Source organism: Dermochelys coriacea, chromosome 7 (assembly GCF_009764565.3).
Source record: "Dermochelys coriacea isolate rDerCor1 chromosome 7, rDerCor1.pri.v4, whole genome shotgun sequence".
Classification (NCBI taxonomy): Eukaryota; Metazoa; Chordata; order Testudines; family Dermochelyidae; genus Dermochelys; species Dermochelys coriacea.
In genome coordinates this window covers 33,387,824-33,411,748 of record NC_050074.1, presented here as the reverse complement: position 1 = coordinate 33,411,748, position 23,925 = coordinate 33,387,824, and the positions used below count along the sequence as shown (strand labels likewise).

The 23,925-nt window shown below is 58.3% G+C and overlaps 1 protein-coding gene across 3 annotated transcripts; it reads left to right on the top strand.

Moving 5' to 3' along the window:
• Positions 1–654: 654 nt before the first annotated feature.
• Positions 655–23,031, top strand: MAP4K2 (mitogen-activated protein kinase kinase kinase kinase 2). 3 transcript variants are annotated; one of them, XM_038410823.2, is made up of 33 exons: positions 655–810; positions 1,273–1,459; positions 6,221–6,278; positions 6,704–6,794; positions 7,033–7,097; positions 7,711–7,766; positions 8,235–8,282; positions 8,818–8,860; positions 9,275–9,347; positions 9,835–9,966; positions 10,220–10,282; positions 10,518–10,599; positions 10,903–11,010; positions 11,631–11,709; positions 12,177–12,235; positions 12,489–12,529; positions 12,907–12,945; positions 13,385–13,415; positions 13,501–13,660; positions 14,277–14,389; positions 14,687–14,728; positions 14,930–15,014; positions 15,412–15,491; positions 15,777–15,837; positions 17,542–17,665; positions 18,662–18,720; positions 18,855–18,958; positions 19,225–19,402; positions 19,654–19,722; positions 19,809–19,895; positions 20,123–20,193; positions 20,442–20,497; positions 21,552–23,031. In XM_038410823.2, the coding sequence occupies exons 2-33, from the start codon at positions 1,364–1,366 to the stop codon at positions 21,637–21,639; spliced, it is 2,541 nt and encodes an 846-aa protein (XP_038266751.1). In that variant the 5' UTR covers positions 655–810; positions 1,273–1,363; the 3' UTR covers positions 21,640–23,031. The 3 variants fall into 3 exon arrangements, with proteins under 3 accessions (XP_038266751.1, XP_038266753.1, XP_038266754.1); XM_038410825.2 differs by lacking the exons at positions 655–810; positions 1,273–1,459 and adding an exon at positions 5,573–5,693; XM_038410826.2 differs by lacking the exons at positions 655–810; positions 1,273–1,459 and adding an exon at positions 5,639–5,688 and having other exon boundaries at positions 6,971–7,097.
• Positions 23,032–23,925: the final 894 nt, after the last annotated feature.

Sequence of the window (23,925 nt, the reverse complement as noted above, 5' to 3'; positions counted from 1 at the left end):
TGGCCTGTGTCCGTGGGTGTCACCTTGTATAATTTTTGGTGGTGCCCAGAACAGCTCCCAGCAGAGCCGTCCAGTCCGTAGGACAGACTGGGGCTACTGCCCTGGGCCCTATGCTTTGTGGGGCCCTACACTTCAGGGGGACTGGGGTCCAGGGCAGCCTGGCACTGGCAGCCGCAGCAAGTGACCCAGCCCTAACCTGCTCCCCCAGCCAGCTCCTGGCATTGCTTGGAGGATGGGGGCAGAAGCCGGAAAGAGATGGGGCGAAGGCTTGGGGGAAGGGGTGGAATGTGGGTGGGGGGAGGAGTGGGAGTGGAGCAGGGGAGGAAGAGGCGGGGCAGGCTGGGGCCCTGTTGCTGGCTGCTGGGTGCCAGGCCCTGTGTTATCCCCCCAGGCTGCCCTGGACCCTGCATCCCCCTGAAGCACAGGGCCCCCCAAGTGTGGAGCAGTAGCCCCAGTCCGTCCTGTGGACAGGATGGCTCTGAAAATATAAGCCCAAGCATTGGTGGAGCTGGGCCCCTGTTCCTGAATATTGGGTGGATGAACATGGGCACCGCAGGCCCAAATAACTTGCTGCCTATGCCTGTGTCTGGTTCTAGCCTGCGGTGGAGCTCCCTGCAGTGGGGAGAGGGGGCTCTTGAGCCAGCCCTGCGCAGGCTCCATGGCAGGGCGCTTGGCTCAGGCTGTCACAAGTGATCAGTGATGTTTGCAGCAGAGAAGGATAATTTGGTGCTGGCTCCGGGCGAGGAAGGGGGTTGGGAGGTGCCCCCTGCTCAGCTTAGAGCGTGGATGGATTTTCCTGCCCGTGTGTAGGTGGGTTATGGTGCCACAAGACTATTGCGGGTGCGTGGCCTTGTGCTGGATCTACCCCTGTGCAAATGGGCTTCTCGGATTTGGGAACAGAACCCAGGAGTCCAGACTTCCAGCCCCTCCCCGCACGAGGCCCCCACTCCTCTCCCAGAGCTGGGTTAGAACCCAGGAGCCCTTACTCCCAGCCCCCGTTTGACTCGCTAGGACCCCCTCCCCAAGCTGGTCTAAAGCGAGGGGGTGGCTGTGCTCTTTGCAGGCTCCTGTTTTTGCCGGGAGGGGAAGGGTCTCCAGCAGGAGCAGCCTGTGACCCCTTGCTCTGGCTGCTCTCCCCACCAGCAAGGCTGATTTTTCTCTCCCCTCCGCGTTTAAGGGATGTGACCCCCCAATCTCCTCCCCCGTCCTATCAGCAGGGCCTGTCCCCACCCCGTTTGGGGGTGTGACCCCCTTTCTTCTCCCCGCCCCCAGGGGGGCAGGGCTGGCTCTGCTTCCCTCCCCCCTGGTTCCCCGGCCGGCCGGGCCGCGCCGTACCCTGCTGCCCTGCGGCTCCCCGGGGACCATGAGCCTCTTGCGGGACGTCTCCCTGCTGGATCCCCGGCTCCGCTACGAGCTGATCCAGCGCATCGGGGCGGGCACCTACGGCGATGTCTACAAGGTGAGGGGGCGCCGGGCGCACGGGCCGGGGGGAGCTTGGGGCGGAGGTGCATGTGGGAGTGTGGAGGGGACCCTAGGGCATAGGGAGCTGGGGTGGGGGCAGGGTCATGGTAGAGAGCACAAGAGGTCTTGGGGAGCTGGGGTGTGGGGGGGCATGGTGGGGAGCCGAGGGGGAACTGGGGTGCGTGGGGGGGCATGGTGGGGAGCCAAGGGCTGAGGGGGAACTGAGGCATGGCGGGCTGGGGGTCATGGCAGAGCACGGAGGGGGTCCAGGGGCATGGAGAGCTGGGGGGCATGGCAGAGCACAGAGGGGGGCATGGGGAGCTGGAGCAGTGGTTCCATGGAGCAAAAGAGCAGGTATGTGAGGTTGGAGAGATGAGGTGGGGTGCATGGCGGCCCAGGAAAATAAGAGGGGACACTGGGGCCCTCGAAGCTGGGTGGGGGTTGCAGGGAGCTAGGGGATTTCCTGGCCTTTGGGAGGTATGTGAGTCCATGGGTCGGGGGATACTGGAGGGAGGATCATGGGGCCTGGGGATGGGGAGTAGCCTGTGAGTTTAGGAGCTGGGATACAGTGGGGTGTATGAATGAGGGCCCAGGCGGGGGTGCTCAGGGGAGGGCCTGGCCAACCCAGGATTCAAGGGGAGACGAGGGTGGATGAAGGATCTTTGAGTATTTCGGGGGCTTCTAGGGAATTGGGGTCAGAGGATCTCTGGGAGATTCAGCGGGAGCTAGGGGATATATGGGAGCTGGTGTGTATGGAGGACAGGGTTGTGTGGGGTTGTGCTAAGGGCAGGGGTGGTTGCACAGGGAAATCTGGGGGCACCTGGCAGAGATTTTGTCCTAGTAGAGCAGGACAGCAGTGGCTGGCAAGACCAGCTTGATGCATGGGGGGGCATGACCCAGATACCTGTGGTGGGGTTCCTGTGGGGTGCCCTGGGTGGGGATTGTCTTTTGGGCGAGGAGTGGGGGAGTGTCCTGGGTGTGGATGGGGGAACTGCAAAGGGCATTCTGAGGAAGGGGCTGATGTTCAGGTCTGAGGGGGGCATGATGTATGTGGGGGGAGGTTACAGGCATGGGGGGCTGGCAAGGAGTTGTGGACAGGCAGAAACGTGGGGGAGAGCCCCATGAGGGGTCCCTGGGACACTGTCAGAAACTCAGACCTCTGCAACTGGCACTTCATTGCCAGACCAGGAAGGTGTGAGGGGATGGAAGGGAAACTCCTAAGACAGGGAGGGCCCCCCTCGAGAGGGCTCCAGTGCATGGAGTGACCTGTCCTGGGTTTGAGCAGAGGGGCTGGGAACCAGGACTTCTGAGTTCTACCCAGGCTCTGGGAGGGGAGTGGGGTGTAATAGTTGCTGGGGTGGGGGGCTGGGAGCCTGGACTCCAGGGTTCTAGCCCCGGCTCTAGGGGGGAATGGTTCTGTTCCTGCTGGTGGTACAGACTTAGCTCTGCCTACACTTGGGGAATAGCCCCGATTCAGCAGCCTGTGAAGCCAGCTCCAACACTGAGCATTGCCAAGCATGAGCTGGCATTTGCATCAGCTAATTAGGGTTAATTCCCAAGGCTTCTTTTGCCCCCCATACCTGAAGTACCATGACTGTGGCTGGCCAAATCTGAACCAATGTCAGGCCATTTGGGGGGATCTAATGCTCATCCTTTCCAGGCAATAGGGCCGCCAGAACCCTGTGCTGCCAGCTGTTTCTGTGCCACCATTGTGCTGACTGAAAGGTGTCATGCAGCTGGGGTTGTGTGGGGTAGACAGGCTCTGTGTCCCTTGCCTGCTGAGCCACTCATAACACCGCCAGTCCCCCCAGACCTGAGCCCGTGAGGGTAGCTCCGAGGCTGAGATCTGCCAGGATCAGGAGTGAATGAGCGGGTCCAAGAAGCAGCCACTCCATGCTCAGACTCGGAAATTGGTTTTCTTTGATGGAGAAAATGGGGACACAGAGTCCCTGGAATGGGAGGGAGGAGAATGGGGAACCTGGTACTGGGGAGAAGGAGAGGCACAGAGCCCCTGACATGGGGCGGGCACAGGGGTACCTGACATGTGGGCACAGAGCCCCTGGCGTGAGGGAGAAGAAGTTGCAGGGATTCCCTGCGATGGAGGCGGTGGGAGGGTGGCCTCAGGGAGCTGTGGTGGGGCTGGAGGGAGGCAAGGAGCTGGGGTGGGCAATGCACTGGGCCTACAGTTGCTGTGAATCCTGCACCCCCTAGTGCTCTCTGGTTTGAGAACCACAAGGGCCCAGCATCCTGCCCAGCCTCCTACACAGCCTGGGCACAGACTCCCCGCTGCAGCCTGCCCCAGCCCAGGTCTGCAAGCCAGGTGGGAGCAGAGCTTTGAGAGAGAGACGTCCAGGCTGGGTCCATAGAGGCCAAGCGCCGGTGAGTTCATTGCACTATGGTGCATGCGGCTGGGAGCCAGGACTCCTGGGTTCTATCCCCAGCTCTGAGAAGGGGGTAGGGTCTAGCAATTTGACCAATGGTTCTCAGTCAAGGGTACGTGTACCCCTGGGGGTACGCTGAGGTCTTCCAGGGGGTACATCAACTCATCTAGATATTTGCCTAGTTTTACAACAGGTTACGTAAAAAGCACTAGCGAAGTCAGTACAAACTAAAAAATTCATACAGACAATGTTGTTTATACTTGTTTATACTGCTCTATATGCTAGCCACTGAAATGTAAGTACAATATTTATATTCCAATGGGTTTATTTTATAATTATATGGTAAAAATGCAAAAGTCAGCAATTTCTCAGTAACTGTCCTGTGACACTTTTGTATTTTTAGCTCTTATTTTATAAGCAAGTAGTTTTTTAGGTGAAGTGAAACATGGGGTACACAAGACGCATCAGACTCCTGAAAGGGGTACAGCAGGCTGGAAAGGTTGAGAGCCACTGGGTTGAATGAGATGGGAGCCAGGGCTCCTGGGTTCTATTCCTGACTTTGCCACTTAACTTGGGCATGTCAATTCCTCTCTTGGTGCCTCTATTTCCCTTCCCATCCTGTGTCTAATTAAACCGTGAGGTCTTTGTGGCAGGAACTGGTGCTCACTGTCTGTGCAGTGCCTGGCCTGATCTCAGTCACGGGGGCTGAGCAGGGCATAGACAGGTAGTTCTTAGGGGTGTATTATGCCCTACAGGTCCCTGAGATTGGGAATTGGGGGGTTGCTGGGAGTCACGACACCTGGGTTCTCTCTCTGGCCCTGGGAGCCTGTGGAGTCTAGTGGTTTAGCGCGGGTAGGGTGAGCAGACATCCCGATAAAATCAGGACTGTCCTGATTTTTAGTTCTTTGTCCTGTGTCCCGACCGATGCATAGTTGGGCCGCCATTTGTCCTGATATTGCGGCTTTGGCTGCTCTGGCAGTTTTTTTTTTTCTTTGGCAACTTGGCTCCGGTGGCTTTTTTTTTTCGTTTTTTTTTTTCTTTTTGCTTTGGCAACTCCGCTCCGGCTTTTTTTTTTTTTTTTCTTTCTTGCTTCCCCCATGTGTCCCGATATTTTGTCCGTTTCATCTGGTTACCCTAGGGGCGGGGGCTGGGTGTCAGAACTTCTGGGTTCTATCCCAGCTCTGGAAGGGGCATGGGGTCTAGTGGTTAGAGCATTTCCCTCTCCAGTGCTCTTTAGAAAGCTGAAATCATGAATTCCTGTCTCCCTCCCCCACACACCTTGTGCAGGTGCAGGGCTCAGAGCGATAGAACAAGCCGGAGATATGGGGAGGGTGAAAAGGAAGTTGCTTAACGTCAGGGTGGAGATGGCGTCTGTGCTGTGGCGTGGCTTAATTTGTGTCTGTGGGCTGGGGTGGGCACCTGGCCTTGTCATGCCTGTGCCCTGGGGAGGGGGCTTCAGAGTCCCCTGCTCCCACCCCAGCCCTGGGCTGCTAGCACAGGGAGTTCACATCCTGTCTGTCTGTCTTGGCATCAGCACAAGGGCACTTTGCAACATGCCCTACCTGCCGCAGGGCTGGGTATCGGAGAGCTCAGCTGGGAAGGGGAGGTATCTGTCTCTTCCCTCCTCCCCCCCCCGACCATCTGCAACTAGGCCCCGGAATGGGGTGGAGTTGGGGGCAGGAAGTGCTGGGTGGGGCGGCTGGGGGGATCAGCACCGGAAAGCCGGAACAAGGCTGTTTTGGTGTTAGAAACCACGAGTGTGAGCAGGGGAGAGACCCTGAGATTGAGAGGAGAGGGAGAATGTGGGTGGGGGACGGACGACACAACAGAGGCTCCAGATCTGGGGGTGAGGTGGGCAGGGAGAAGTACCCTATCTTCATGGGGGAGATGGGGTATTGGGCTGGGAGAGACAGGCCCTCAGATTGGTTGGAGGAGAGGTGGGAACTGGGCTGGGGGGATCCCAAACTCTGGGGTTCAGGGAGGGGTGCAAAGTGGAGTCCAGGCTCCTGAGCCTCAGACTCAGAAATGGGGTTTGGGGGAGCTCCTTGCGGGGTGTATCTAGACCCAGACTATTTGGGGAGTGGGGATCCTTCTGCACTAGGAGGCTGGGGGCAGCTTTGCGCTGTGAGAACTGAGCCTGCCAGACAACAGGGTGTGTTGAGAGGGGTATGGGCTGGTAATAGGAGGATATCAGCCTGGGGTGCAGGGTGATGGCTGCATCTGGGAGACAACCCTCCCCCTGCAGCGCAGAGGAGGGTGTGGGGCACTGATCTGGGAAGAGCTGGATCCTGAGCCACCCCTGCCCCCCCTCACCCCATAGGTGTGTAGACCGCTAATGCTGAGGCCCCTGCAAGTGATGGCCTCTTCCTTGTTCCTAGGCCCGGGACACCCAGACAGCAGAGCTGGCTGCCATAAAGATCGTCAAACTGGACCCAGGTAAAAATCCAAATATCCCCCCAAGAATCACTACTCCAGTGGTCACCATATCACCCCCAGGGCTCACCCAGAATCACTGACCTAGTGTGTCTCTAAATGACCCCTAAATTAGGCCCTGAGACTCAACCTGATGCACCCCCAAATTGCCCCCAGTATCACCCCCCTAGTGCTCCCCCCCAGTGTTTACCTTTGGTCCATAAGGAACAACCTGTGACCCCCAGACCTGCCCATCCCTTAGCCTGTTTAGCTCCTGGTGCTGCCAGGCCTCCTGTGGCAGGGGGTTCCATGGTGAATGGGGAGCCCTGCAGCCAGCTTGCAGGGATTAGCTCTTGTGGAGCTGGCTATGTCCCTGACACAGCTCCGTTGGGATGATGTCCCCAGCCCCCAACTCCCTCCCTGACACCAACAACTCCTCTCATTCCCAGGGGATGACATCAGCTCCATCCAGCAGGAGATCACAACGCTCAGGGACTGTAGGCACCACAATGTGGTGGCGTATTTCGGCAGCTATCTCAGGTGAGACACGCCGGGGGCACTGTGCTGCAGGGAGCTGGGTGGGGATGCTTTCCCCGCACAGTCAGTGCAGCTCTAGGAACAGATCACCTCAGATAACTCCATTCAACATCCCTACCACCACCCTCGGCTTTTACATGATTTTGCTTCACTTCCTGTGCAAAACTTGGTATCAACAGCTCCACCCCAGAGACTGCTGCATCTCAGCGCTGTGCTGACATCTCCTCCCTTGCTCCCTCAGGAACGACCGTCTCTGGATCTGCATGGAGTTTTGTGGAGGAGGATCCCTGCAGGAAATCTACCACAGTGAGTCCCTGCCCTGGTGTAACTAGAAGCAGGGAGGGAGGGCTGCGGTTGGGAGTCAGGATTCCTGGGTTCTTTTCTCCACTCCTCTTCCAGGGACAGAAACCAGGACTTCTGACTCCTAGCCCCACTGCTCTAACCCACAAGGTCCCACTCTGCTCCCAGAGCCGGAGTCCTGGTTCCCATGTTCTCTGACATGGGGAGAGAATGTCCTCTCATCAGGATGTTCTCTCAAGAGGCATCTGTTTCACTTTCTGGTCAGTTTCCCTTCCTGTTTGCAAAATGCCTCTGGTTCCTGGCCCTGTGGGGGTTGGGGTGGATAGGAGGAAGTGAGAGGCAGGGGGATAGATAGGAAGTGGGGGACAGGCAGGGGGGTGGATGTGAGGAAATGGGGGCAGGGCTAGAACATGGGGAAGGTGATGAGGCAGAAGCCTGATGTGTTGGATTGTGTGTGGGGGATATTTGGGTGGCTGTGGGGGTGGAGTAATTGGGATGTTTGTAGCTAGGTATTGGAAGGGGTTGTGGGGGTGTATTTGGGGACTGGTTGGATTGTGGCAGAAGAATAGTGACCCCCCTCCCAGGTGTGTATCTGTCCACGTCTGTACATCTCTTCCAGCCACAGGCCCCCTCTCTGAGAAGCAGATTGCCTACGTGTGCAGAGAAACGCTGCAGGTGAGTAAACAAGGAGCCAGGGGTTAGATTGGAGGCTTCAAAGCCTCTGCTGGGCACCCCCCATTTGGGGGCACATGAGATTGGGGATGAGTGCCTGATGGACACCTGGGCTCTGTCCCCAGCTCTGGGAGGGGAGTAGGGTTTGAGGGTGGTGGGGAGGTGAGCTGGGAGACTGGACACCTGGGTTCTCTGCCTGAGACTATGTCTGATGGGGCCTGGGCCAGGCAGGAAGTCCTTGTTTCCCGTCGATTGCCCTGAAGCTTCCTCTGTCCCTGGCGGCAGGAAGAGATGTGTGAGTTGCATCACAGGCACTAGCCTCGTCACCATGGAGAGGGGGGCACAGGTGGCTGACGCCTCCTCCCTGAGTGGACCAGTATCCTCCCCAGGGTCTGGGAGGTCAGTCTGGGGGGGCTTGTGGCAACGTGCATGGGTGGGGGGACACTCAGAAGGTCATTCTTCCCCCTCCAGGGCCTGAGCCACCTACATGCCAAGGGCAAGATGCACCGGGACATAAAGGTGAGATCCCTGGGTGCATCCAGCCCCAGATCTCGCCCCCTCACCCCGGATCAGACCCATGGTCCCATCCAGCCCCAGATCCCGCCACCCGGATCAGACCCATGGGCCCATCCAGCCCCAGATCCCTCCTAACCCTCCCCCAGATCAGATCCATGGGCCCATCCAGCCCCAGATCCTATCCTACACCCCCAGATGAGACCCATGAGCCTATGCTTAGGATCACCTTTGATTATTAATCCCCTTTTCCCAAGTTAACACCAATAGGACCCAGGCAGCTGACTCTGTTCGCCACCCACACTTGGCCTTCACTGTGGTAACATGCTGCAGCATGTTGTTCCCGGGGTTAACAAGGGCAATGGAAGAGTAAGGGAAGAATCCCATTGGCCTTGAGGAGGGGAAGGATCAGAGTGACGTTCCCCTCCCTCCTTCACCAGCCCCTTGGGTTCATCTCCAGAGCAGGCTGCTTTAGCAGGGGAGGTTGCTCAGGTGGAGCAGTGGTTCTTCCCTCACTGAAACTTTCCCTTTTCTGGTGCAGGGAGCCAATATCCTACTCACCCTCTTTGGAGATGTGAAACTGGGTGAGTTACCTGCTCTTCCTCCTTCCCCATAGAAATCTTGGATCCCTGTGTCGGTGGGGGGAGCCCAGGGCTGGGACACTGGAGGAGGTGTGTGTCAGGACAGAGGGGCACTGGTAGAGTTGGGAGTTGGGGAGGAAGTCCAGGGCTAGGATAGCGAGTAGCTGTGGGTTAGGATTGAGGGGCTCCAGTGGGGGGTGGGGAGAGCCCAGGACTGGGATAGTAGGAAACTGAGAGTCAGAACTGAGGGGCACCAGTGAAGCTGGGTGTGCCCACCTGTCTGCCATCCTTGGTGGTGACTAATGACCCATTGTGCCAGGCGCTGTACAGACCCACAATATGCATATGAGGTCCCTTCCCCATAGTGCCTCCTAACGAGGGTTCCTGTTGTTCCCCTCCCCACCCCCTGTCTTGCAGCGGATTTTGGAGTCTCAGCTGAGCTGACAGCATCAGTGGCGAAGCGGAAGTCCTTCATTGGGACCCCCTACTGGTACTTCACACCGGCACTCTCGCCCCCACTACCTGCCAGAGGAACCTAGTGGGGGCAGTGGAGTGAACTGGCCACCTCAGCCTATCTCACTGTCAGGATACCCCATCTGGGGCTGTCTTGGAGCCTGGGGTGTCTCTGGAGGAGGGGTTTGGTGGGGTGGGGGGAGGCAGCATCTTGATGTTTGGAGGGGGGGATGGAGGAGGGTGTGGAGCCTGAGGGACATGTGGGTGTTTTGGAGTGCCCAGCAGCTGGGGAATTGGGCTGGGAGGCAGGGAATGACTTCTGAAGGGGCGGCTGGTGAGCTGAGTCTGATCCCTGGGTCCCAGGGATGGCTTGGCAGGTGTGTGTGTGGGGGGGATTTCATGGGTATAGCCGGATGCTTGGGTCCCCTTGAGGGGTGGGAAGTTCATGAGTATAGCTGGATGCCAGAGTCCCATTTGTATGGCCTGGTGTTGTCTGATTGGTCTGCGGCCCCTCCCTCATCTAGGATGGCCCCTGAGGTGGCTGCAGTGGAGAAGAAGGGTGGCTACAACCAGCTGTGCGACATCTGGGCCATCGGCATCACGGCCATTGAGCTGGCTGAGCTGCAGCCCCCGCTCTTCGATCTTCACCCCATGAGGTAAGAGGGAAAAGAGTGGAACACCCCCTTGGCATGGGCCCAGCAGGTCTCTCCTCTCCCCACAGGGAGGAGGTGACGCGAGTGGAGTGGGAGCGAGGAAAATCGGGTCGGGCTCATGGAGGCAGAGTTGGATGCAAGAGAAGATCTCCTCCCTCCCGGCTCCGTCTGTCTCACAACCCTTCATGTTCCGGTTCTGTCTGTCTGGTTCTCCTGCCCCCGATCTCTCTCTCTATCTCTCTCTCTCTCTCTGCAGGGCCCTGATGCTCATGTCCAAGAGCAGCTTCCAACCCCCAAAACTGAAAGACAAAGCTCATTGGTGAGTGTTGCTTCAGGGAGCAGGGCAGGAGCTGGCTGGGTAGGGGAGCTCCCAGCTACTCCAGCCACGGCCTCTCTCAGCAGGGGGTGCTATAGGGAGTGGGGCAGTAATGCTGGGGTCGGAGGGTGAGGATTCTGTTTTAAAAGTGACGGAGAATTTGGGGGGCTTGGCAGGGCTCGGGGTCTCCAGAGGGACCTAGGGGGATTTGCTGATTCCCCCTTTGCGCTCCCCCCAGGTCCCCAGAATTCCACCATTTCCTCAAACTGGCCCTGACCAAGAACCCCAAAAAGCGACCCACAGCGGAAAAGCTGTTACAGGTGAAGCGGCAGAAGGGGGTGGTGGCTGAGCCGGGGGATAATTGGAGTGAGCGGTGTGGGAGAAGCTGGGGGCTATAGGGGGGACTGTACTGGAGTGGGGGACAGGCTGTGAAGTGTTGGGGGGGGAGAGATTGGGGTGTGGGAGAGCTAGGGACAGTGTGTGTGGCTGGGGGTTGGGATGTGGTGTGTCTCTGGGGAGGGTTTGGGGGTGGGGAAATGGAGCATGCTGCATTGGACAGCAGGGGGCTGTCTGGGGGGACCGTTTGTCTCCTAGTTTCAGCGCCATGACCCCTGTCCCCCCAGCACCCGTTCACCAGCCAGCCCCTTGCCCGCACCCTGGCCATTGAGCTACTCGACAAGGTTAACAGCCCTGACCTGACTGCCCCCTCCCTGGACGACGGAGACTTTGAGGTACCTGCCCTGGCCTCTCCAGGCCTGCCCATTATGCCCCTGCCCCCTGCAGCCTCCCTGGGCACTGACCCACCACCCCACAGCTGGCTCAGCTCAGTCACTAGGGCCGGTTACCATGACAAGCAGCCAGTGGCGGGGGCAGCCTGGCTCCGATGACTCCCCTGTCCCAGTGCCCAGCTCCCCAGCCATGAAGCTGAAGCCTGTTGCCCAAGATAATGGTGGAGGGGTGGGGGGGCAGTTGGTAGAAATGGCCCTGTCCTGGGGTGGAATTTGACCAGCGACCGGGCACCCCTTGCACCATGCAGCTCCCAGTGATGCTGCCTCGCTCTGGGGATGCATAGGACTGGGTTTGGTCAGTCTCTGGGGGCTGCCGAGGTGGCACTTACCCCGATCAGCCCCCTCCACTGTTACAATCCAGCCCCACACCACGAAACCAGCTGGGCCTAGTTCTGTGAACTGGCTGGGAAGAGGGGTCGGGGGGGTGAAGTGGGAGAGTTGGGGACTTGAAATGGACTATCAGTAACTGTTCCCCATCTCTCTGCCCCCTCCCCCATCCTGTCTGTATGTGTGCCCCCCAAATCTCCTTGCCCCCTTTCTTCTCCCGCACTGCTTCCTATAAGGTTTACGATATCTTCCCAGACAAAATCCACTCCCGTGGGGCACATGGCCAGGCAGAACGGACTCTCTCCGAAATCCAGTGTAAGTCATCCCCGACTGGGGACCACCCTTGCTGCCCCAGGATTGGTGTACCCCAATCCAGGCACCCGAGCACAGTCACCACTCACCCCTGCATGCTGTTTATTCAGGGATCCATCGCATGGCGCTGAGATGCAGCTGCCTCTGGGGTGAGGTGCGGGGGCAGTTGAACACTCACACAGCAAGGCCACAGAACAGCTTAGGGAAGTGAAGATGAATCCTGAATCCAACTGGAATGGTGGGGCGAAGGCTGGGCAAAAATAATGGAATCTCCCAGAGCTGGGATTTGGCTTGGATGCCTGGGTTCACAGGATCTTCAAAAAACAGGAGTGCTTAGCAGCAGGGCTGTTTGCCTCACTCCCGAATTACAGCTGATGCCTCCCGTTAGTCCTAGCTGCTCTGGAGCCCGGGGGGAGAATGGAGTGTGTCTCAACCAGCAGATGAGCCAATTTGTATTATTTGATTTTCAGTTAATCACGTTAAATTCGGGCCCCCACTGAGAAAAGAAACAGAACCATATTGTGGTCTGGTGAGTGCAAACACCATTAATTCTTTGCCTCTCCCAGCAGGGGGTGCTGTGAGGAGCAGGGCAGGAGCTGGCTGTGGGGGGAGCTCCTGGCTACTCCAGCCCCGGCCTCTCCCAGCAGGGGGCGCTGTGAGTAGCAGGGCAGGAGCTGGCTGTGGGGGGAGCTCCCAGCTACTCCAGCCCCAGCCTTGCCTAGCCGTGGGCACTGTGGGGAGCAGGTAACTCCATATGGGTTACAAGTCTTGTCCTTCCCCAGAGGGAAGAGGAGGATGATTGGACATTGCTAGGCGATGAAGAGTAAGTATCAATGGGGGGGGGAAGCCTGAGGGAGTCTTGGGTTCAAAGTTCAGCCTCCCCCATCCTGCCTGGAAGTGTCGTGTCATGGGCAGGGGGTACGGGGAACTGAGCAGTGTCGCCTACTGGATAATCTGGGAGCAGGGGGGTTGATGGCTCCAAGTGCGGGTAGATAGGCAATTTAGTCAGCTCTAAGGTTGGGGGTGATTGTAATTCTGGGCTTCCAGTGTTGAGCACTGGGCTCTAGTGGGTTGCAGCAGAGAAGGCTGGGAGTCCGGACTCCTGGGTTCCATCCCAGCATTGGGCAGGGAGCAGGGTCTAGTGGGTTGGGGAGCAGGTAATGTGTGGCCCGCATCCCTACCCCCTCTCCTTGTCTTTAGGAGTCTCCTGCAGTCTGTGGAGGAGGCATTGGAGGAAAGGTAAAGCTGAGACTCTGGGGGTGGGGTGGGGTGGGTTCGGGCCTGGGGCAGGCAAGGTGTGTGTGTGGGGGGGGGGTGTCCCTTCACCTCCCACCAACCTGTAGAGATCAGGTCATTTCAGTGAAGGGGGCAGTAATGCAGAGTCCCTGCCCCCACACAGTGAGTTTCACAAGCATCCTTGCCACTCCCCCTCACAGAGATGCACCTGGTGTGTGTGTGGTGGGGGTTGACATGTGGGCTGTTTTGGGGGGTAGGGGCAGGGTGTGTACTCTGCTGACCCTGCACTTTGCAGCTGCTTTGTATCTCCCCCTCCTCAGTCCTGGGTCTGGACCATGGCAGGGATGAATGTCAGAGACCCCTGATGTCCCCTTGGAGACTTCCCACAGCAGGGAGTTCCCCCACTCCAGGGCCCTCACTTCTCTCTATCTTTCCCTTACAGGAGTTTGACCATCCGCCCAGCATCTGGTCAGGTAAGTTCTTCTACACACATTTCCCCAGGCAGCTGCCTGCCTTGGCACAAGTCCCCTCCCATTCTGTGACTGTCTCTCTGCCAAGGTCCCCACCCCAGAGGATCAGCCTGTGGGCCCTAACTGCGTCCCTGAGAATGAGACAGGAACAATCAAGAGAGCATCGCTATGGGACATGATGAATTGGGAGCTGGGGGGCATGGAGCCTGGGGGTGGCTCAGAGACCATGAGGAGGCAGACCCCAGCAGGTACGGGGGTTTAATAGAGGATGTGGGGACTGGCTTGCTTAGAGGGGCAGGGAATGGGATACAGAGCCTTTCCCTCTAGGGCGTGCCAGCTCCAATCCAGCTCCAGGGTTGGGGACTGTCTGGCTCTTGGTTTGGGAGTAAGACACAGGAGCTTTCCTCTCTGGGGGCGCTGGCTGCATTCAGGCCCCAGGTTCGTAGTGAATGAAAGTTGTTCCCACCTGTGAGACAAGTTGGCTGGATCTTAGCTCACTGGTCCCTCCCATCGCACTGATCTCCTTACTGGCAGAGAGGCCAGGGGGCTGAACAGGCTACTGGGGACTCTGCTTCCCTCACACGATGACCCTAGATCAGGGGGACAGTGTGATAGGGGACTGGAAAATGGGGCCAGTGTGTGTGTGACACTCTGCGGAGGTGCCCAGAGGAGCCCCTGCCATGACATTTGCAGGGGATAACAGGGCCGTTTAAGCACCACAGTCTAACCCAGGTGAGGAGCAGGGATCTCCAGTAGGGCTTGGAGCCCCACAGGGGGTGGGGGGGGGGCGTTGCCACCTAGGAAGGAGGCTGCCAGGGCAGAGCTGTCTCTGATAGGCAGGTGCTGTGTGTCCCCCACTTCCAGGCAGCCCAGAGTCAGGTGATGTCCCACCCTCCCTGCACACTGGCTCCCCAGAGCCTGGAGCCTCCTTGCTCTCCACCGAATGGGCCACCATGAAGAGGAGGGAGGAGACAGAGGTAGGTGCAAACCTTTGGGGGAGCAGGCCTGGGTAGAAACGTGGGGTAAGAGATTATGGGGTGGCCTGGTGGTCATGGTGTGTAGGCAACAATGCAGCAGGACTCCTGGGTTCTATCATTCACTCTCTGAGGGGAGTGGGATCCAGTGGTTAGATCAGGGGGCTGGGAATTAGTACTTCTGGGTTCCAACTTGCTGTCTGGTATCCCAATGCTCTTGTTGCCTCTCATCTAGGGTGGGCAGCTCAGCATCCTTCTTTTGGTGGTGTCTGGTGTTGATTGGCTTTCTCTCTCTTTCAGAGATCCAGCTGCCATGGGCTGCCCCCCACCCCCAAGGTCCATGTAAGTGCCATTCCTCAGCATCTCCATGCAGGGAGTGCTGTAGACAGCAGGGTGGGAGCACTGCCTATTGGGGTTGCTGTTGGCTACTCAGGCCTGGTCTCTCCCAGCAGGGTGTGTGTAGGGAGCGGGGCGGGAGTGCTGGCTATAATGGGAGCTCCCTACTACTCAGGCCTAGCCTCTCCCCTGGTCTCTCCTTCACAGATGGGTGCTTGCTTTTCCAAAGTCTTTAATGGCTGCCCTCTAAAGATCAACTCAGCTGTGACGTGGATCCACCCGGAGACCCGAGGTAGGGCCCCCTCCCACCCCGGATGCCTCCGACACAGCTCTCTGCCTCCCACAATGTCTGTATTAACCCCATCTCCCACTGGTTGCTCCATCCGGGGCTGGGGGCAGGACGCTGATTCTCCTCCCACATTCAATTCACCGATGCACTGGTTCAGTTTCACCCTATGCCCTCCTGTTTCCCCACCACCCTTGCTGCACCCTCCAGCCTTTGTCATAGCTGATCTGATCTGGGGACTTGATTTCCGCCCCCTCCAGTCCCTGGGTACCAGCTCTGAGCTCCCAGCCATTGGGCTGAAGAGGGGCATGTGGGTAGGAGGGGAGCAGGCACATTGCTGGCTTCTAAGTGGGTGCTGGGAATCTGGCCCCCCCAAACCTAACTCTAGCTGGCCTTGTTTCAGATCAGTACCTGGTGGTAGGGGCTGAGGAGGGGATTTACACACTCAACCTGCATGAACTCCATGAGGACACCATGGAGAAGGTGAGATGCCTGGAGATAGGGGTAGAGCTTAATGCTGTGGGAGATCCTGGCCTCCCCCAGGAGGGGGCACTGTAGGGAGCAGGGCAGGAGCTATGGCTGTGGTGGGGAGTGCCTGGCTATTCCAGCCCTGGCCTCTCCCAGCAGGGGGTGATGTGGGGAGCAGTGAGTAATGAACTAACTAAACAATGGGCAATATGGGCAGAGATAATGGCAGCGCTGCGTGGAGTTTCCTGATTAAGTTGACTGAAGAGCTAACTGGTGAGGTGTCTGTCTGTGCCCCCCCAGCTCCTGCCCCACAGGTGCTCCTGGCTGTACTGTATGAACAACGTGCTGCTCTCCTTAGCAGGTGAGTGAGTAGGGGAGGCACCGAATCTGGGCTTCCTCCCAGTCCGGAAACTGTACATTCCTTTGGCTACAGCTACTGTGAGGTACACAGAATGTCATATAAGTTATGAAGGGGCATCACCCAGGGATGGAGGAGCCAGGGTGGGATGGCAGGGGACTGCAGGTCAGGACTGAGGGGCACCAACAGGGCTGGCTCTGGAGCCTGGGATGTCCTGGGGCTGTGGGTGGGGGTGAGCGGCACTGTCAGGGCTTGGGGTGGAGCCCAGGCGGGGATGGCCGGGGCTGTGGGGCACTGGCAAAGCTAGGTGTGGAGCCCAGGTGGGGATGGCTGGGGCTGTGGGTGGGGATGAACGGCACTGTCAGGGCTGGGTGTGGAGCCCAGGCGGGGATGGCTGGGGCTGTGGGTGGGGGTGAGGGGCACCACCAGGGCTTGGTGTGGAGCCCGGGTGGGGATGGCTGGGGCTGTGGGTGGGGATGAGCGGCACTGTCAGGGCTGGGTGTGGAGCCCAGGCAGGGATGGCTGGGGCTGTGGGTGGGGGTGAGCGGCACTGTCAGGGCTTGGGGTGGAGCCCAGGCGGGGATGGCCGGGGCTGTGGGGCACTGGCAGAGCTAGGTGTGGAGCCCAGGTGGGGATGGCTGGGGCTGTGGGTGGGGATGAGCGGCACTGTCAGGGCTGGGTGTGGAGCCCAGGCAGGGATGGCTGGGGCTGTGGGTGGGGGTGAGCGGCACTGTCAGGGCTTGGGGTGGAGCCCAGGCGGGGATGGCCGGGGCTGTGGGGCACTGGCAGAGCTAGGTGTGGAGCCCAGGTGGGGATGGCTGGGGCTGTGGGTGGGGATGAGCGGCACTGTCAGGGCTGGGTGTGGAGCCCAGGCAGGGATGGCTGGGGCTGTGGGTGGGGGTGAGCGGCACTGTCAGGGCTTGGGGTGGAGCCCAGGTGGGGATGGCCGGGGCTGTGGGGCACTGGCAGAGCTAGGTGTGGAGCCCAGGTGGGGATGGCTGGGGCTGTGGGTGGGGATGAGCGGCACTGTCAGGGCTGGGTGTGGAGCCCAGGCGGGGATGGCTGGGGCTGTGGGTGGGGGTGAGGGGCACCACCAGGGCTTGGTGTGGAGCCTGGGTGGGGATGGCTGGGGCTGTGGGTGGGGATGAGCAGCACTGTCAGGGCTGGGTGTGGAGCCCAGGCGGGGATGGCTGGGGCTGTGGGTGGGGGTGAGGGGCACCAGCAGGGCTTGGTGTGGAGCCCGGGCTGGGATGGCCGGGGCTGTGGGTGGGGGTGAGGGACACCGGCAGGGCTGGGTGTGGAGCCCAGGCGGGGATGGCTGGGGTTGGAGCTGGGGGGCACCGGCAGGGCTGGGTGTGGAGCCCAGGCAGGGGTGGCTGGGGCTGTGGGGACACCGGCAGGGCTGGGTGTGGAGCCCAGGCGGGGATGGCTGGGGCTGTGGGTGGGAGTGAGCGGCACCAGCAGGGCTGGGGGTGGAGCCCAGGCAGGGGTGGCTGGGGCTGGGAGGGCACCGGCAGAGCTGGGTGTGGAGCCCAGGCGGGGATGGCTGGGGCTGGGGGGGTATCGGCAGGGCTGGGTGTGGAGCCCAGGCGGGGATGGCCGGGGCTGTGGCTGGGGGTGAGGGACACCGGCAGAGCTAGGTGCAGTTCCCTGAGGATAGCACATTAGGATCCACCATCCCAGTATCTAATGCAGCTCTCTCTGCAGGGAAATCCTCCCAGATCTCCTCTCACAACCTCCTGGGCCTCTTTGAGCAACGGAGGCAGCTGCAGAAGCGGCAGGTCTCCCTCTCCATTGCCACCAACCGGCTGACTGAGCGCATCATCCCCAGGTGCTGTGCTTGGCTCTGCATCTGAAACTCCACCGAACCGGGAGGGAGCGATGGTCAATCCCCGGATGGGGCCGGGTGTCCTCATGGCCCTGTAATTGGCCACTTCAGGCTGAGATCCTCTCATGTTCCTTAGGGCCCAGTATCCCCTTGGATTAGATCAATGGGCCCCTCTTCCCCACTGCCACCCTCGGTCCATCCAGGCCAATATCCCCCATCTCGTGCCTGCCATCCTGAACCAGACCAATGAGCCTGTCTACCCTGGTCTCCTGTCTTCATTTGCAGCATCTGCTGGATGCTTCATTTTCCAATGCTACTTTGGGTGGGGAAGCTCCTTCCTGACCCCCCGCTTGTAGTCAAGCCCTGAAACCTAACCTTCGTGCAGTGTACGATTAGCCTGTGGTACGCTCTGCCACTGGCTGGCACTGAGGCAAAGAGTGTAGTGAGTTTCCCAGAGGGACTGGGTGCTCAGTGGAGAATGAACAACCAGATTTAGACTAGCTCATGGTAACAAATTTGGAAGGGAACTAAATCCTTCTGCTTGAAGGTTTAAGATACCTGTTGAGACCTTTGTGAGGACAGATTACCCCAATTGGCTTGATGTGGGGCTTCCTCTGAAGCCATTGTTAGGGACAGGATAGTAAGTTAGAGGGCCACTTTCTGATCCAGTCTGGTGGCTCTTGTGTTCCTAAAAGTGCAGAATAACCGCCAGTCTTACTATGATGGGTGCATGGATATGTCTCACAATCCTAGCAGCAGCCGTGCTCTTCTCTCTGAAAACTCCCCCAACCTTCCTTCAACCCTCCTCCAGTTCACTATCTTGTAGTGGAGAGTTCCATGGGTTAACTGTCTGACAGTTCTCCCCTCAGGGTAATTGTGGGTGGGTTTGCATCATGCCTGGCTGTAAAATCCCCTCTCCACTCAGCCCCTCATCCTGCCCCCTTTTGTCCTCCGGTGGCAGCTCATTCCTTCCTTCTATTCTGTTCCTCCTCTCTGCAGGAAGTTTGCGCTCTCATCCAAGATAGCGGATACCAAGGGCTGCCTCAAGTGCCGAGTGGGTGAGTGTGATCCTGACACACAGCCAGGGTGCTTCCTGTAGGCTGGATCGCTGTCTCCCTGGGGACAGGGGAGCCCCTCAGCTGATTGCTTTCCCCCTGGGGGAACCTATTCACCTGCCTTGGTTGCCTTTCAGTTCGGAACCCCTATTCCGGCAACACCTTCTTGTGCGCCGCTCTTCCCTCGACCGTGGTGCTGTTACAGTGGTACGAGCCCTTGCAGAAGTTCATGCTGCTGAAGGTAGGTCCAGGGTGTGTGGTGGGAAACAGGGTGCTGGAGCCACGGGTGAACCCAAGAGTCTCATTGACTCTGATGTAGGCCTGCATGGAGCTAAAATCTAGGGCACTGCTCTGGAGGGATGCTTGCAACACTTGCCATAGATTGGATGCTGCTCTGGTGGGGGAAACTTGCCAGGTCCTTTTCACTGATGGCACTGCCCTAGGGAAGCTTGCTGCATGGGAAAACCTGTCGCTGCTGAGATCTCAGCCTCCCCTCCCTCACCCCAGCACTTTCCTGTGGCCCTGCCCATGCCCCTGAGCCTGTTTGAGCTGCTTGTGGTGGAGACAGAAGAGAACCCCCAAGTGTGTGTGCGTGTTGTGGACCGAGATCGGCCAGGCCAGGAGCTGGAGTTTAATGTCCTCTCGCTCAGCACCAACTCCAGCCTCAGCACTGAGCCCTCTGCAGGTAAGAGACACCCAAGTGGGTAATGGGTCAGGGGGCCTTTCCCCTCTAGGGGGTACCAGCACACATGGGCCCCAGGGTGGTGCGGGGGGATGAATGGCTGGCTTAGGGGAGGCAGGGAATGGGACTCAGGGCTTTTCCTCTCTGGAGGAATTGGTGGGCTCCTAGGGGAGGGAATGGGGTATGGGCCTTTTCCCACTAGAGGGCGCCAGCTCCCCTAGAGTCTCAATGCGTCTCTCCTGCGGTCATTGCAGATGGGGCTTCCAGTGTGGCCTGCCACGTGACTCAGATGGACAGAGACACAGTCCTCGTTTGCTTTGAGCGTAAGTCCCTCCTCCGGCATGGCCCTCTCATTGGCTCACCCTTGGCCACAGCTGGTGCCGACTGCCTCACTCTTTCTCCGCTGCAGGCTATGTAAGGACGGTGAACCTGTGTGGGGCCCCCAAGAGAGCCCTGGCCCCAGAGCTGACCTTCAACTTCCCCATTGAGACAATTGGTGAGTGGAGGGAGGTCTCTTGGGGAGAGAGCTGCCACTGGCCTGCCCATCTCCCAACCCACACTCCTGCCTGGCCTGGTGACCTCAGGAGCTGTCCAACCTTCTGTTCCTCTGACACCCTCCTCCCTGTCCTCGTAGCAGTGTCCTCCACCTGCCAGCTTCCCCAAGGTGGGGGTCGTCCATACCACCTGCTGCTCACCCCCTTCTTTCTGTCCCTCCCACCACAGTGTGCCTTCAAGACAGCGTACTGGCTTTCTGGAAACATGGCATGCAGGGCCGCAGCCTGGAGAGCAATGAGGTGAGTGCAGGTCAGGGCTTGGGTGGACGTATTTCCCTATCTTCCCCAAAGAGGGGGATCAGACTCTGCGGGGGGATTAACTTGGAGATGATGCATGGAGTTGGCATTGCTCCTGATGGAGACTGTGGTATAGGATCTGTCCCCTTCTCTCCCACCACCCTGGTTTGGGAGGGGAATGGAGATGCACTGACCCAGCAAGGAGCTGGGCCAGGAGAACTGTGTGTTGATCTGACCCTTCTCCTTGACAGGTGACCCAAGAAATCACAGATAAATCCAGGGTGTTCCGGGTGCTGGGAGCCAACAGGTGAGGCCCCAAAGTGAGGATGCAGTCAGGGCAGGTGGCAGCAGGGAGTGCACCACCAACAGAGAATTCTTGTTCTGCTCTCTCCACCCTCTGATCAAGCGTAAGCAGTGTGGCTGCCCTGCTCTGGCTGGCTACCCCCAGTCTGGCTGTGCCATTGGTAGGAACATGTTCTCTCCACCCTCTGATCAAGTGTTGCGGGGCTGCAAGGCTGGGACAATGGGAAAATTATCGGGGGACTGGGAGACCAGGAGCTGTGAACTTTTTTTCCTTCCTCTTGCATGGGCTGGGTCACTTCAGTAGCCAGTCACCACCCTCTCTATTGTGTCCATCCTGTGCCCCTGGTCCGGCTGGACGTTACATGACTGGGTGGATTTGCAGGCCTGTTTTGAGGATGCACGGCGCTGTGTCAGGGTTTGGGCTGCATTCTGGGGTAGCTGGAGGTTGCATGGTGGATGTGCTGCATTGGGGGCTGGGTTTGCATGGCTGGGTTAAGGTGGGCGTTGCATGGCTGGGATGAAGTTATTTTGTTCTATATAGAGTCTTATACTGTGCTTATCACTGCAGTATCAGAGCCAGTAGTGCATTAGGCAGAGTGGTGGTGGTTCTCATCACCTTGCCGGGGAGAAGCATGTGCAGGGAGTGGCACATGCTTCGTTTGGTTGGGGTTTATATAATAAAATGCTGCTATGTTTATATTATAAATGGTGAGGTCAGAGAAATGTGCCCAGCACTTGAACCAAGAGTTGATTTTGCATGGTTGGGTTGGAGAGGCTGGTTTTGCATGGTGGCCAGGGTTACGGGGCTGGGTTTGGGGGCTGGAATTGCATGGTGGGTTTGGTTTTGTGTGGTAGATGGGTTGCATCCATGGCTGTGGGACTGCGATGGGATACAATCATGGCTGGGGCTGGCTTTGCTAAATTGCATTCCTTGCTTGGGTGCGGCACCTCTCAAGTCAGGTCGGGGTTACCAATCCTCCTGTTCTGCTCAAAACATGCTCTGACCACCTGTCTCTCCACGGTTCACTCACTGCTCTTGCCTCTACCCCTCCTCCCAGAGATATCATCCTGGAGAGCACGCCCACGGAGAATCCCTTGGCTCACAGCAACCTCTACATCCTAACGGGACATGAGAGCAGCTACTGAGTGTGCAGAACTGCCTTTCCAACATCCTGTGTAGACTGATGCAGAGTGGGTGGAGGGGGAAATCCTGCTGTGATGTTTAAACCGCTGACAGCTGAGAAGCTCAGTGGAGGCGCACAGGTAGCGGGAGCCTTGGGGAAATATTGCCATGAGTGGGGCCTGTCTTTTGCTGCGGGAATCCGTGTCAGATGAGTTCTACTCTATAAACTCTACAGTCCACTTGTCCTATTGTCCAAAGTCTTCCTGAGATACCCCTGCTTTTCAGGAGTGTATGGAGAGATTCACTCTCCCCTTTTAGGGCCAGCATCTCCTGAGACCCTTATGTCTGCAATAATTGACTACCAGCCAGTCCAAAGACACCTCTGCAGTCTGTCTTGACTGATACCTGTGCCTGCTGAATGCTTCCCCCTCCCTCCCCGTTCTTAACCCTAAGAAGATGTCTTCTGGAGACACAGGGTGTGAGTGTCCTCCTCCTCCAGCTTCAACATGAAGACAATCGGTTTTCTAGTGGATGCATTGTGTTCTCTATGTAGCACTTAAGGTCCAGAAATCTGGCACATGCCTTCAGCTGCAAAAGGAGTGGGACAGCAATTCTGCGTCTCGTCATTCAAGGTGTGAGCAACGAACAATGCCTGAGGTGGGACAAACCTATTGAATTTAATCAGTGGCTGGGATACCTGTTTGACTATTTTGGTAATGGTTGTGCCGATTGCTTGGCTGGATGGGTTCTGATGGGAGATGACTGGGATAGCTAGTTGGCCGTCCAGATTGGCTGATTTGAGCAGCTGGCTGGTGGCTTGGTTGCAGAGAGCTTGAGTGCTTGTTGGTTGGATGTGGTGGTTATTAGGATGAGTTGAGTCCATTTGGATGGTGGGGTTGGTTTAGAAGTGGCTGGGGCAGTGCTTGGGTTGAGTGGGGGAAAATATGGGTTTGGTTGATGGGGCAGGTAGAGTAGCTAGGTGAGGGACTTGATTACTGAACTGGCCAATTGCTTGGTAGAGTGGGTGGCTGATTGGTGTAAGAGAGATTTGAGTGTGTTTGCTAGGGAGGGGCTGGGTGCATGGCTGGTATTTTGAGTGTGAAAAGATGGGTGGACAGATGACTGCTTTGAAATGAAGCAGAGTACTTCATACTGGCAGGCACTATGTTGCATTGGCTGGCTGCTGGGATGCCTTGTTCTTTTGCTACCTTGGAAACCAGGGCCCACCCCAAATGCCAGTGTGACAGAGACCAGGATCCTGGGGCCGACCGGCTCTAGTAACTCAGGCAGTGGAAGCTTTCCTTTCCGTTTTGCTAATTTCTCTGTGGTTTTTAACTGAAAGCTGGAATTTATGGGTGAAAGAAACCAAACTTGAAAAAATATGCTATTTAAAAGATAAAGAGATATTAAACCTGTCTCTTGTTTGCGTGGTGTTAATGGGGTGAATCACGGGAGAGGGGAGAGCCACTGGTGCCTCTTTGGCTGTTCTAGCTGTCCTCCCTAATCTTTAATACTGTCACCCCGATTGTTAAGGACTGGTCGTCAGTCCCTGAAACCTCCTTCTGCCCTCCATATACCCCCCCCCCAATTCTCGCAGGAGGCCACCCACTATCACTGGGAGCTGGACAGGGAGAGGGAAAACAGAGACCTGGTCGTTGTGGGGGGGCTGGGGCTCTGCTCTCCTTGCAAGTGAAAAGCAGCCCTAGAGCAAGGAGTGGCTGGAGACCGAGGCGTTTTGTGGAAAAGGAGAAATAGCCCCTGAGCGGGGAGCCCGAAGCGAGACGAGTGCCCTAGATCAGCCCCAGGCTCCTGCTCAGTCCCTCCCTAGGCCCCTAACTGCAGCCAGGGGGCCCAAGGCCTCCCGTGCGTGCCCCCTGCTACCAGGCCGGGCTCCGAACCGGCTCCCCGGAAGGCCCTGCCAGGTGCAGGGGCTGAGCTCGAGCCCGGGCGCGCTCGGCCGAGACTGCAAGGTGTGGCCCCTCCCCCTGCTGCTGGGCCCAGCCCCCTTGGTGCGCGCGAGGAGTTAACACCCCCCCCCCCCCCATCAGCGGGCAGCCTTCCCGCGGCCCAGCTCCCATGAGCCTCATGGCCCCCAGCCGGGTGACTCCCAGCAGCCCCTGGGGCTCCTAGCGTGTCTGTGGGGGGCGGGGAGTCCTACTCCAGTCCCAACACTGACTGGAGCCCGGGTCACCACTCAGCACCCTGGTTCGCGGCTGCCCTGTCACTCACCAATCAGAGAAGGCACGCTCCGTTAGTTGAAAGGCCCCGTTCCCCAATCATGACCGCCCGCCCTGCGTACTGCCCAATGA